Genomic DNA, 13,653 nt, shown 5'->3' with positions numbered 1-13,653 from the left:
ACACCCATAAATTTATGACGTCATCGACAAATTTTGCTCTATACATTCCATTTAAAATATACAAAACGTTATGAGACGAGACTTACGGTTTATTAATGCATTCATATTTTTTTATTTTATAGGGTATCACAAAATAAAATCCCAAAATCATTTTTTTTTAATTCTTCAAAGAAGCGGGATTTGCTGGACTGTACTGCAGGAAAATTTTGTCAAAATAATTTTTGACCATTTTTTTTTTAAGTAAAGCAGGTTACTGTTAACGTTTTTTGACACCTCTACCATTAATAGACACACTTTATTCACGAAAAACCAAAAGAATGTGTTTCAAACACTTTACTTTAACACTTTGTTCACCAAAAACCAAGATTTTTTTTTCGAAAATCAATGAATGTTCATCTTTAATTAATTAACAATCGGAGACATTATTACACCCATTTCCCCCCTCCCGACTTCCCTGGGACCACTCTTCCAGTTCGTGGATTCCAAGAATTGAGTCGTCTGTTACATTTCCAAGAAATGCGGCGAGCGATTTTTTTCTAAGAAATATCGATTTTTATAAATTCACAATAAAAAGAAAAAGTAATTAAAAAATCAAATTTAGACAATTTTGAAATCTCTCTAATCAGCATGAAAGAATTGTAAGAAAAATTGATTAATCATCTATCCCCACTAAGACTGATGACGTTGTCTGAAAATGCGCTAAGTGAATCCTATTTAAAATATCAACTTTATGTATGTTTGTGTTTATTATCGAGCGTTCACTGTGCAGTCAATCTCGTTTGTAGGCAAATAGATTTAGCTTAATATTTTCTGCAGCTAAAGTGGAAACTGTGTCACACAATACGATTTTCTTCCGCTGTCCCACAATGTTTTTAATGCGGCTTTCGGCTGACTGGAGCTGCGCTAGTGTCAACACGGGCGTAATTAAAATCAAAGAAAAAGGGAAAAGTTTATCGTTTGAACCCGGGTCGTTTGGTGAATCCCCGGTGAATCATTTTTTCAATTGTTAATGAATGTGGAAGAGCATTGTTAATAGGTTCGTAAGTAAAAAGTTCCAGAAAAAGTAAAGTTGATTCGTGTTAGTATAACAATGTCATGTGGAACGACCCCAGTGAATTATGGCCTTAATGTCCCCATGCACAAAAGGCACACGGGTTACATTTCATAGTGTACAAACGTCGATGAAACGTTTCATTGTAGCAGAGCTTTTGTCTACATTTCGATCTGATATTTCTCTTTATTTACACATTATATGGGAGTTTATCATCGCATCTTTGGTATTTTTGTGAAGGTGCGAAATTAACCTACTGTGTTATTAGTAAACACAATGTACATTCAAAGTAAATTTAATAACATTAATTAAGAACACATTAGCGTTTTGTGGTAAATGATTAGAGGTTGAATACAGTCGTACGGATTTATTTATGTGGGTTTCTGTGTACGTCCTCGGTACTGAATCGATTTAACTATATCTAATAAAGTTTTCAAGTGCTATAAAGAGAAAATTGTGGATACAATGGAAAGAACAAATGCCGTTACAAACTCTCGTCTGTCTACAACAAAGCAGACAATTTTTAAACATTACGTTACAAGTTTGCATAAACTCTGACTTGTATTTCTGTAATAACTCAAACTAAAAATTATCGTAGTCATACAAAAAGCTCAGTCAATACTTATGTCATCCAAATATATGCATCGATCCTTTTACCACGTTGCAAAGATATATTGAATTATGTATAAGACTCCCCAAATTGCTTTCTCGCATTTTTGGCTTCAATAACAACAACTCTAAAAATAGTCAAAGCTCTATGAAATCAAACCGGATTCACATTCTTAATTTTTTTTTCTCTAGCTATCGTCCTCGTAGCATGGGAACCCTAGCGAGTGTTAAAAATAACTTATCCAACAGTTTAGTTAAAAGCTGGAACGCGGAGTGACATTAATTTCTTTATTTTTTCACTGTTTTTCACCGGAAGATTTGTGTTGAAAATCAAGCGATAGCGAATTTCTACACGAGTGTAAACTTTTTCCCCAGACTGGAACGTATGTAAAATAATGTGCTGATATATGCAGCGTCTGCACTGAAACGGGAAATTGAAAATGTCGAGCACATCTGATTACTAATAAGAAAGGAAAAATACTGATTCACTTCCGGGAATCTATTCACGGATTCGGAACTGCGCTTTCGTGTGCAAATTAGTCTAAACGGTGATTGTAATTTTTTAACTACGGCATCAATGAAGCCTGTACTGGTTGTAAAGGGCTTGTAGTTTTGTAATATTTGTAATGTGGCGTCAGAAAGTAGTAATTTTGTCGTCGGCCAATATAAGTTAGTAAAAGTCAGCAGTTTGAAGCGGGTCACGTCTACTAGGTACATATCGAAAGTTGTGCGCTGCGTTAGATTTACTAGAACGCAAAATGTGCCTCGACGTAGATCAGCATCGGTGCGAAAATCACAATAAAGTGAAATACCCGTTAGCAAAAGTAATAAGATGTGATTTACTTTGTTGGCGTCGTTTAATATTTTATTTAATTTATTTTCGCGGGATGCTTAAATATTGCTCGCAAACAGGAGTCAAGGGAGGCGGTAAACTACTTTAAAAAGTCAACTTCGCAGGCTTATATTAAACTGTAATATCAGAACATCAATATTCCGGCGTTAATACCTCATCAGTAACAAAAAGCACAAAATCGATTTTTTCAAACGGTTTAGGAAACGTCACTAATTTTTATAAACGATCCAGAAAACGTCTGATGAGTCGATATCCGAACGACAACTGCGTGCATCCATTATTCACCGGAAAATTTAATCAAGAAATGTAAATCTAACAGCAACGTTCCCAGATAACAAACTAATAACATTCATAAATTCGCTAGTTTGCTCTACTTTGTTACGTTTCCAGTACTTATTTACTTTTGTGCAGCGCGAAATTTTTAATTAACGAACTTAATTTTCACCGAAGTCACGATCATTCTTCACGAGAATATCCACCAAGTTGGGCTCGTTAGATATTGTAAGCTACAGTTTATGGGAGCTCCGACCTTGACTAAATCACTGCGCGGTTACGTTTTAACCCTGCAGGTGAGGTAAGCCAGGCATTTTTTTTTATTGATATGTTATGTTGTATTGATTATGTGTAAACTTGCTGGCGCCTTGACGTTGTCGCGATTCGTATTAGACGTTGAGTATGGTAAAATTTTGTCGCAAGCTGCGCTAATGCGAGTTGATGTCTAGATAAGAAAGTAGTTGCAGTAATGTTGATATTACGGCTTATCGGATTTGGTGGCAGTTTGTTTCTTGTGACGGACATTATGTGTGTCGTTTGTATTCAACATACAACCATGCAATTCCCTAGAGTAGCTTTTAAAGTCGACAAGTTGAATAGGCGGACTCAATTAGTAAATATACATCACGTAAACGTCTGTTATTGGAAGATATCGTAAGGAAAAACGAGATATAAAGCCAGATAGTGTAAATATTTGATGTAGGCAAGTGCATTTGTCGGTTAAGAAATGAATTTGTAATATGAGTTGTAATGAGGTAGAAGTTTTTTTGTTTAGTACGTGTCTGACGTGAATAATGTTGAGAAATATTTATGAATAGGAAAATGTAGAATAGATGATACGCTTAGTATTGTAGGATATGTTTTATTGATATTTGCAATTAGCCTGTACAATGAAATGCGTCAATACAAAAGCAATATTAAAAATTTAGCTATTCAAGGGTTGTAGACGTAAACGACACGCAATTAAGTTATAATAAAATAAAAGGCGAACGTGTCAATAGTCGTGTTTGTAATGCATGAAGGAAATGCGGCGTTAATGCGGGTGTGTTTTAGTTTCTTGATTTAGGAAACAGGGTGAAAACACAGGTACAAAATGAAAAAGACAATTTATTGATTTTTATAATAAAGTTTGTACCATGATGGTCCGTCTCTTCGATCACATGCCAAAAATACTTTACTACGTTAAATAATTTCCAAAGTGCAATTCTATTAAAAACATTCAAATCCTTAAACTGAATACACGCCGATGTCATATTTCATACGAGATGAATGCTTATTTGAATACAGCCTTAGCAGAAATGGATTTGAGTACGCCGTCACAACTTGACGTTTCTTATTTATATTTTCGTTTTGTTTGCAAAGTATTTGATGTGTTCCTTTATAGATTTACCGAAGACATAATCAATTTGATTTCGTTTTAATAAATACTGGCATTATTTATTTGGGGGCGGCGATCCGCCGAACTCTTAATAATGGCAATAATTTTCCCTTTATGCTCCCCAGCGTCGACAAAAAATCGAAATAGACCCTTCTGTTATTTTCCCGCGCCTCAACGCTGTCTCGTTTTTAGCGACACATTCCTCACAAATATTCAGTTTTGCACACTCACCTGTCAGGTGTTCGCCGCTCTCTCTGTAAAATCAATCAGTATGTGATGATCCCATAAAAAGACTAAGATTGCGAGTATTAGATCACGTTCTGCCTATATTGGTAGCTCCAATTCCCATACGAAATAGGGCTACCGACAAACAAGATTTTTTCACCCTTACGCCCGCTGCTATAGCACATTTCGCATTATGCATTCGGGATTTTATAATTGTTTACGTGCTGGCTTCGCTGTAAAAACAATTTTATAAATCCGTTGAGATTTTACTACTGTTTACAAATTATTACACAGAATCACGCTTCAATTCACGTAAATTTAAATTATCTGACAGTTTTGTTATATTTTATTCAACGATACATACAACGACGATACACGCTTTCTTTACATACTGGATTAACGATTACCAACGTACATTCAAGACATACAGGGTTTCTATAAATAATTATAGGGTCGAAGTTTACAAAATGTGTGAACCTCTGTATTTAGTAACGTACTTTGTCAAACGTCAATATACAACACATTTAACTCTAAGAAATAAAGAACCATATGAAATACCGTACCACAAGCATGAAAAATTTAAGTGTTGTTTTGCATATATATGTGTGAAAATTTTAAATGAATACGATACTTTGTTTAGATGTAGCACTAGGTTTGATTGTGTTAAGAGTCAGATTATACGAAAATCACTGGAGAAATATCGCGATGTACATTAGGAAAACCTCTTTATCAATAATAAATCTCTGTGTCAACAATAAATTGAAGTACCAGGACATACTTATGTTAAGTAACTTAATTTATTTTAGTTATATAGTTAATAGGGAACGTTGAAAAACGCTTTGGGAATCGTTGCCCTTTTAGATGTTGTACACTGTACTTGTCTAATAAAACCATGTTTATGTTTATGTTTAAGTGGGTTATCGAAACGTACCGCCTCTCAGTTTTGGACTTTACTAAATTATCTTATTAAAAATGTTCACCATTTTATTCGAAGCACATGTCCACTCTCTTTTTAATTTAAAAAATGTTTTGTAACATCCTTTCGTCAATACTTTGGACACATTGTTCAATTTTTTGTTACAACAGGAACTCCTGACTGCTGAGACAATCTTGTCAAAAATGTTTGCAGTTACAGAATACACACACTCTGCGCTTACTAATGTCCCATTGCGATAATAAGACAACAATGAAAACAAAAATTTTCATACGCACGTACCAAGATTTTAAAACGACTATTTTGTTGTTTTGAGCTTGAATCAACGCGAATTACTGTAATTCACGAGATTTTTCAAATTAACTACGCCCTTAGAATCAATTATGAAAACCCTGTAGTTACGCGCGGTGTGAAGAAATGCAACCTGTGAACACATTCCCCGTCTTTGTATCACAAACAACGAAGATCCTGGAGTTTCAAATCGCTTCTTTGATGTTTAGTCCCGCTGCCACAACGTAGGTCCTCCGTCTTGTTGGCGCAGTCACGGTTTGCATGCAACGTTGGCTCCGTTGAGATGTTATTACAAAACAAAGAAGGCGTCGTTCCGGGGTGTTGACCGGCCGTTATCGCGCGAGTGAATGAAGTAAAAAATTCAAGTTAGCAAATAAAGTGAAAGAAATCTATAGTTGTAAAACAAATCTTGTGCAGAGGTAAAAAGGGAAACACGACCACGAGCTGTTTAAATAAAAGATGCACTGTCCTAAATTCCCAAAGCCTTTCCGCAAAGCAGGATCGTATGTTAAGTGTGGCAGAGGGTGGTGGGCCGGTATCCAAGTGGTGTTGCGGTGGGTAAACGACAGGCTAGCTGGGGTTCTCAGGAGACCCCCCGGTCCGTCGTCGTCAGCTTGAGCAAACATGTCCCACGTATCTGCATTGCGAGATACAACAATGGAGGCAAATGAGTCAACAACATACATTATTTATGGTCGGCCCCAGAGCGGAGCTATCACGGCGCTTCTCCCCATCGGAACCACCATCGCTAATTATTTGCTCGCGCCACGTGACAACACCATTATTACCAACCGCATAAATCTAAACGAGACCGCTTCATTTTTCGCCCGCCAGACCTCAAATATTTATCGCATTCTATATTGCACAACGACGATTCAAAAAGAACCAAAGTGGAACGGCTCTTGCATTAAAGCGTAAAATAAACCATCGGGAAGACCTGCCGGGAAAATATAACACTTTAATCACGACGCCAAGACGCTGCCGGGGTGAGTTATGTCCACACCACTGACCATATTTAAAATCCGAAGTAATTATTCACGGCGCAGACGAACTCGCACAAGATACATATACATAACCTCATTTACGCGCTTACACGTGACATAACCTACAACTCGCATGTGTGTTAGCTGTTTTATGCACTACTGCACACCGCAGTGTGTAACTTCGCAATCAAATCTAGAAACCGGAGGGATTATTTGTTCAAGGAAAGTCCAGCGTGGACACATTTGCTACGATAGTGCTCACAAATTAATTATGCGTTGGAAGTGTAGGGTCATTGTGGCTGGAGCGTCAATCACTGTAGATGAAGAGACACGAGATAACAAGCCAACAGAACATCCATTTAACTCATCTGAAGTGACATTAGCATTTATGTAATTAAAATTAGTTTCTAGATAATTTGATAATTTAGTTTCGCGTTCATGCGACAAGGGATCGTAAGTAGATATTTAAATAAAATGTAAACAGAAGTAAAACACGTCATTCTCAAATATACGTACACTAAAATCAATTTTACTGCGAAACAAAAATTAAATTAAAAATTCTCAAGGGCATGGGGCGTTCGTTTCACAGACCACGCCCGCTTCAGATTATTGAGATGTGCCAGCGATGGGTTCAACTTTTTTCGGAAACAGGTGCTAAAGTCACACTTTGCTGCAGGTGGCTATAGTAAATTCCGATTAATAAATGGAAATAAATACAGAATTGCCAAGAATTTGACAGAAAAACTTATTTCTAGCACGAAATTAAGAACTTTTGGCACTATAAAATATGACAAAAATGTTGGTAATGACAATTTCTACTATTCTGACCACCTGGCCCTTTTTGGAATCTGAGTGTATTTGTACTTAGTTCTCAGAAAAAGTTTTTTGTTAACGTACGATTATTTGTATTTATGGTAATTGGATTTTAATTGATTAATGATTATATTGTGTAGACACAACTGAATATAGGTCAATTTTAATACAATATATTATGACAGATATTTTTCTTTGTGATGCGTATAGATAGCACCAAATTGGAGTTCAACTATATTGTCAAATTGGAGAGGAATTGAATATAGAATAACCCTACGAATCAATCTGAATTCACGAATATATATTTTGGCTAATAAGTTCAAAGTTTTGACTTATCATTTTTGTCAATTTTGATTTTAAATTTAAACTTCATCATTAAACACTTTTATTACAGTTTTTAGAAAAGAAACAGAATGATGGAATCTAAACATAAATGAAGAAAATGAAAGATAAAATAAATTTTTTTGAATTGTGTTCTTGCCGGGTATAGGACGATGTGGAAATACTGCAGCAAAATTCTGCGCAATGTCTCTTGTCAATAAGCCTTTAATGAATCCAGTGACAATTTCCACTTTTTCTTTAATTCTGTAACGTCAGGTAAATGTCCGTTTTTAGATGGCTGCCTACAATATTACTGCCAAAAATACCCAAATAATGTATTTTTTTTTAAGAAGTATGCTTCAATTTAAAGCAAAACCTAATCAAATCGACAAAAGATTACTTAAATTACATCCAGTAAAAATTTCAAGTGAATTTTTACGCAAATATAAGTTAACTTGGGGTATCAAATTTACCATGAAAATTTCTATAGCCAATTTTAAAACAGATGCACTGTATATTTATCATATTTTCTCATTATTCTCTTTGGTTTATGACGTGCATTTGTGAACACCTTTCGCCATTTTCTCTATGGTCTCGAAGCCTACTCTGACTGGAATTTTATCGCATAATAATCTACCAGCGTTGGTGCATATTTTATGGCACCGGTTTAAAGTATGCATATGTTGATAGTGTTGTGTTTCTAATCTTAATAAGAGTGCAGTAAAACAACTATCGTTTTTGTGGCGCAAAACTTTGACGATGCAGTGAACTGCAAAACTCTTAACTCGGAACTTTAGCATACATTAAAGTTGCGAACTGTTGTAGATTCCAACTTTTCGCACATTCAGAACAAATAACGTTCACTGCTCGAATAACAATGTGATGGTCAGCAACAATCCACGTGCGTAAACCGGTTTCCGGTTGGCGCGAAACCGGTTGATCGCGATAGCGATCACCGAACGGCGTCATACGTGTCTCGTGCGTGTAATGGCAATTTATTTCAATTAAATTTTAACCGGATTCAAGCAATGAAACGTCCGCGAAGTTTGAGGCAACTAACTTTCCGATTGTGAGGATAAATTTTTAAAATTTGTGGTAACTAAAATTAGAGCTGTGAACGCAGCGAAGGTTTTTTTTATTAAACCTGTCCGATATCCCACTCAGTGTACGTCAATTAAAATTGACGTCAGTGAATTAAAATGTACGACGACTATGGAGAAAAAGTTCGAAAACGTATTTTAAGGTAGTTTTGGGTGTTGTGCTACAATTGTCCGAATAAATAGTGTTCGGAGTGGTTAACCCTTTTAATTATCGGTTGGAGACGTGCTCTTGGAACAGTTTACGTCAACTACTTGCTCCCCCAAAATACGACCCAAAACGATTTTTGATACGATCGAAATTTATGTCAGTCGGCGCTGAATTATTCCGGAAAACGATTTTCTCTAAATCTACCATAAAATATACCTGCCGGTACACGTTATACACACACGCTTTTGTAGCGCAGCCTAATCTCTACCATAATAAGCCATGTCATATTTATGAGCAACATTTCAAATTCAGTACGCATACATTATAATAGCGTTGGCCCAAATTGCCAAATTGCATCTTGCGAAGAAGGCGCCGGTCCGAGTTTAATTAAGACTTGGGGGTAATTATCAGGACATACGCCAATAACCCGGGGCAATTACCCCCAACTGGCGACGTAGTCGCGTGATCCGTGAAATGTGCAACGCGATCCACTGTACACCACTCTTGCAACTACCCCCATTAATAAGCAGAAATATCATCATTATAAGCCTAACTTAGATAGCGCTACATCACCGACACTATCGAATTACAAGACACGCAGCTTACTCCTGCAGTTCTGCCCTCAAATGAACTGCAAATTAATATATCTCATGCGTGATAGTTGGCTCCCTAACGCCGTTAATCTGTCGCACCTAAAAAGCGCTCGTCGCGAACTTTGTTCCCTGAAGAACTAATGTTTGCCACGCTGGCCCCAGTCGCTCCAACTGGCCGCTAAAACGCTAAAATCAAGACGCAAAAGAGATAGGAAAGCAGCGACTAATCCGGACATTCTTGTAAATTTCGGATTCATCGGTAGTGATATCCATCAAACTATTAAAAAATAATCCACAAAATAATTTACATTTGTACTAGTGTATGCAAGACGAGTAGAACGAGTGTATAATTACAACCACTGTAATGGAGTTATTAATTACAATTCCTATGCAAAGCTAGCCAACTTTAAATTAATTAAAAGTTGAAAATATGAATCATTACATTGTATCCGTCGTTCAACTACCAGTGATTCTGCTTCATATTACCAACGAAATATTCCTATATAAGTTTAAACATAGAAAGAGAAACCGAGAGAAAAAAGGAGAGAACCGAATAACTATATACCGTTAACCGTACTTTCAGAATAATAACAGTTTAATTCACACACCTTTAATTACTTTTGTTTTTTTGAATCGTTAAAGGTTTGACGTGCCCCCACAATAGTTGGTTTTGATGGTTCTAAGCTTTTTGTTTTGTGACAAATAATGTAATGAAACGACACGACACACGCAAATCGACTGCCGTCCACAACCGGTCGTGATCAGTTTTATGATAACGCTTCTGAAAATTTCGGTGAAACGCTGTATAATTATACACTTGTTTTCTCAGAAAGAGTGCACTTAAAGTTTCTTGTAGTGCAAACGGTGGAGTATTCGTTGGAACTAGGCTAAGTCAAGTCAAGTTAGGTGTGAGGTCGGGTTAGATCGCAAGGATCAAGTCAGTTCAGGCCAGATCAAGAGGTATCAGGTCGGGTCTAGTACGGTTTTAGGTCAGGGTAGGTCAGGTTAAGTCCGATCAGGCCACGTTAGACTAGATCAGGTCGGGTCAGGTCAGGTCAGATGAGGTTTGGATAGGTCAGACCAAATAAAGAGGTATTAGGTCGGGTGAGGCCCAGTCAGCCCAGACCAGGAGGTTTGAGGTCGAATCAGGTCAGGATAGGTCAGTTCAAGCCTAGCCAGGCCAGGTTCTGTTACGTCAGGCCAAGCTATAAGAGGAGATATCAGGTCAGGGTAGGTCAGATTAAGTCCGGTCAGGTCAGGTTAGGTCGGATTCGGACGTATCAATCAGGGTCAGTCAGATACTTTCAGATCAAGTCAGAGTTGTTAGGTTTATTTTCCCAGTTGCTGTTTGTTATATCATTTTCTGCAATTTACGCCTAGATGGATTTCGTGGAGTATATTTTAATAGTGTATGCATTTTTAAATTCTGAGAATATTTTCCATACATTACAATGCTTCTACACGCAACAAATTGCTTAAACTTTGACGTATTGGTATATAGTGAACAAAGCATTTATTAGCAAGTGTAAGAGAATGAAGACATTTAATTATGCATTGCCTGTGAATCACGTGACAGCAGAAACACTGTCACACACGGTTTAACCCCAAAACGCACAATCATTATCTAAATTAACAATCTCACTGACGTCAATATCGAAATACACCAAGAAAACATTCAATGCGGAAATATATCAAAACTCGTAAAAGTGAACCCACCCTAGTTGTTTTTTATTTTTAAGTGCAACCCTCTATCTTTAACTTTTCAGTAGGGAAATTATTCGAATAAGGCGAGCCGTGATGTGGGAGTCCGTTGATGCTATTTTTAAAAGGGTGTCTGGATGTGCGCGTTCGTCATTGATAATAATTTAATAATTTAAGAACAGTTTAATTGATTGGATTAAAATTTACTGGACGTAATCTAAGTGGATTGATTTTACTTAGGTTAATTTTTCCCGCCAATTGTTCAAAAACAGCCACAATTTTTCTGTTACTTCTAAAATAGCAGTAGTTGAGTAGTGTTTGTTAGGTTAGTTCGAAAGTCTCAACAAATTATCGTGGGTGTCATTATCGTCCGAGAAATCTGATAATGACTTTTGAAAAAACTAAACGTAAAAAACAAGTCGGTGTTTATAAAACAAAACTTCTCTTCAAAGTAATAAAATATGCAAATAATGACAATGTGTTATTAACGCACGACACGCTAAAACACTTCACCCTTTGTAAATATGATAAATGGCATTATCACATGTCATTATCAAAATGATAAAATTCCCGCGGTGCGAGTTCTTAAGATCGGCACGAACTTAACTTACCAGCAACCATCAGCAGGGCGAAGAAGAGCAGTCTTCCGCTCTGGGGCACCATGAGGCGGCAGTTGCATTGGCACAATTCACTGGCTAGACACAGAGCCACTACGGCACAGATGTGGGGTTACCGAACACAAGTCATACGAAGCTAGAGCGGTCACCCGGCGCGTCACCACTCCAACAGACAGGCGGCAATTGTAATGCGGTGGCGGCGGATCGCGTGGCTTGGAGAACGTGAGTCGCGCACCCGCGCCAGTTACCACTAGCTCTGCTGCCACCGGCGAATGCTTGCACTATACGGAGTCGCTCATTAACGGCCGCCCCCGAAAGATTCTTTCGCCATGTGATCAACACGCCGTCTTCGGCGAAATATGCGCGCAGACGGATACACTCATGGTACACTTATCGGGCCGGGGGCGGCGAGGGAGATGCACCGCCGGACATAGAGAAACAGCGAGGGGCGATCGGGTTTTCAAAGGCTGCTGTCCCAAGACGATGCCCTGGCCCGGCGCCTCCGCCAAATAAACTACACAAAAGATTTCAAATTGGGCGAAATGTTCACGGAAACCCCAAAAAATATAAAAGGAACACCGGTTTGTAGACCCGAGTAGCCACCCAAGTGTGCATAAAGTTAAATCAATTAAAATTTTTGAAAATATTGGGATGTTAAAGTTACGTCAGATTGTCCCAGGTTTGTATTTTTGATAATCAAAATGTCTCGCAGGTGTTATCACGTTTTTGTAATGGCTGCCAATTTATTATCAATTACACTGAATTCAGTTTTCAATTTTGACGTATTTTGGACATGACCTGATCTGGCGCCTCCATCAAATATACTCCTCCACAAAGAATCTAATTGTTTACAGAAACCACAATAGGAGGAGTACGTGTTTGTACATTCCACTATTCACTCAGGCGTGTATGAAGCTAAATCCATTCAAAATTTTCAGATCATAATCGTCGAAATCTATATTCGATTTCTAGAAGCCATTTTCGGTTTCACATTTTCGAAAATACATACTATTTTTCCACAAGCTCAATTTTTGGAATCAACACATCGAGATCTATGTTGCTGTATTTTTTGAGAATTTTTAAACAATTTTTTCAAAAATGAAATTTTACACCATGTATTTCGACCCATTTTCGACCATTTTCAAAATTTAACTAAATACATTTTCTCTTAAATTTTGGGCCGCAGAAGTCACTTCCGGCCTCAATTCATCGATTACTCATACCGTTTCTCCGGAATCACATACTGAAACATCGAAATTTTTAGAAATTCCAAAAAATTCGAATTTCACACTGAATACTTGAAAAACGCCCTATATTTTTGGAATCAGCACGTCGAGATCTATATCCCCGAATTTTCTCAGAATTTTTAAACAACTTTTTTAGAAATTAAATTTTCCACAATAGCCCATTTTTGACCGTTTTCGAAACTTAACTATATATGTACATTTTCTTGTAGATTTCGAACTTTAGAAGTCACTTCCGGCCTCGTTTCGTTGTTAACTCCAATAGATTTTCTAGAATCGGCCGTTGAAATATCGAAATTTTGAAATTTTTTGAAAATTAAATTAATTAAAACGGAACATTTTGAAAATGTTAAATGCTTTATTTTTTGAGAATTTTTCGACAACTTTTTTAAAAGTGAAATTTTTCAAATACCCCTTCAAGTTTCGACCCATTTTTGACCGTTTTCGAAACTTAACTAAATACATTATTTTATAAATTTTGAGCTCTAGAAGTCACTTCCGGCCTCGTTTCTTTGTTAA

At 37.0% G+C, this 13,653-nt stretch overlaps 1 protein-coding gene across 1 annotated transcript in view; it reads right to left on the bottom strand.

Moving 5' to 3' along the window:
* The window catches only part of LOC135141921 (uncharacterized), a 118,488-nt gene extending 106,270 nt beyond the window's left edge, over positions 1–12,218 (bottom strand). Inside the window, exon 1 of the mRNA XM_064073516.1 lies at positions 11,885–12,218. Within this exon, the coding sequence (XP_063929586.1) occupies positions 11,885–11,936 (52 nt within the window). The 5' untranslated portion in view covers positions 11,937–12,218. The remainder of the gene's footprint in view (positions 1–11,884) is intronic.
* Between the last annotated feature and the right edge of the window lie 1,435 nt (positions 12,219–13,653).

The sequence above is a fragment of the Zophobas morio genome, unplaced genomic scaffold (genome assembly GCF_036711695.1).
Source record: "Zophobas morio isolate AGI-343-1 ecotype UQ-CSIRO unplaced genomic scaffold, CSIRO_AGI_Zmor_V1 ptg000044l, whole genome shotgun sequence".
Classification (NCBI taxonomy): Eukaryota; Metazoa; Arthropoda; class Insecta; order Coleoptera; family Tenebrionidae; genus Zophobas; species Zophobas morio.
The sequence above is the reverse complement of the archived record's forward strand: the minus strand, read 5'-3'. Positions and strand labels throughout refer to the sequence as shown.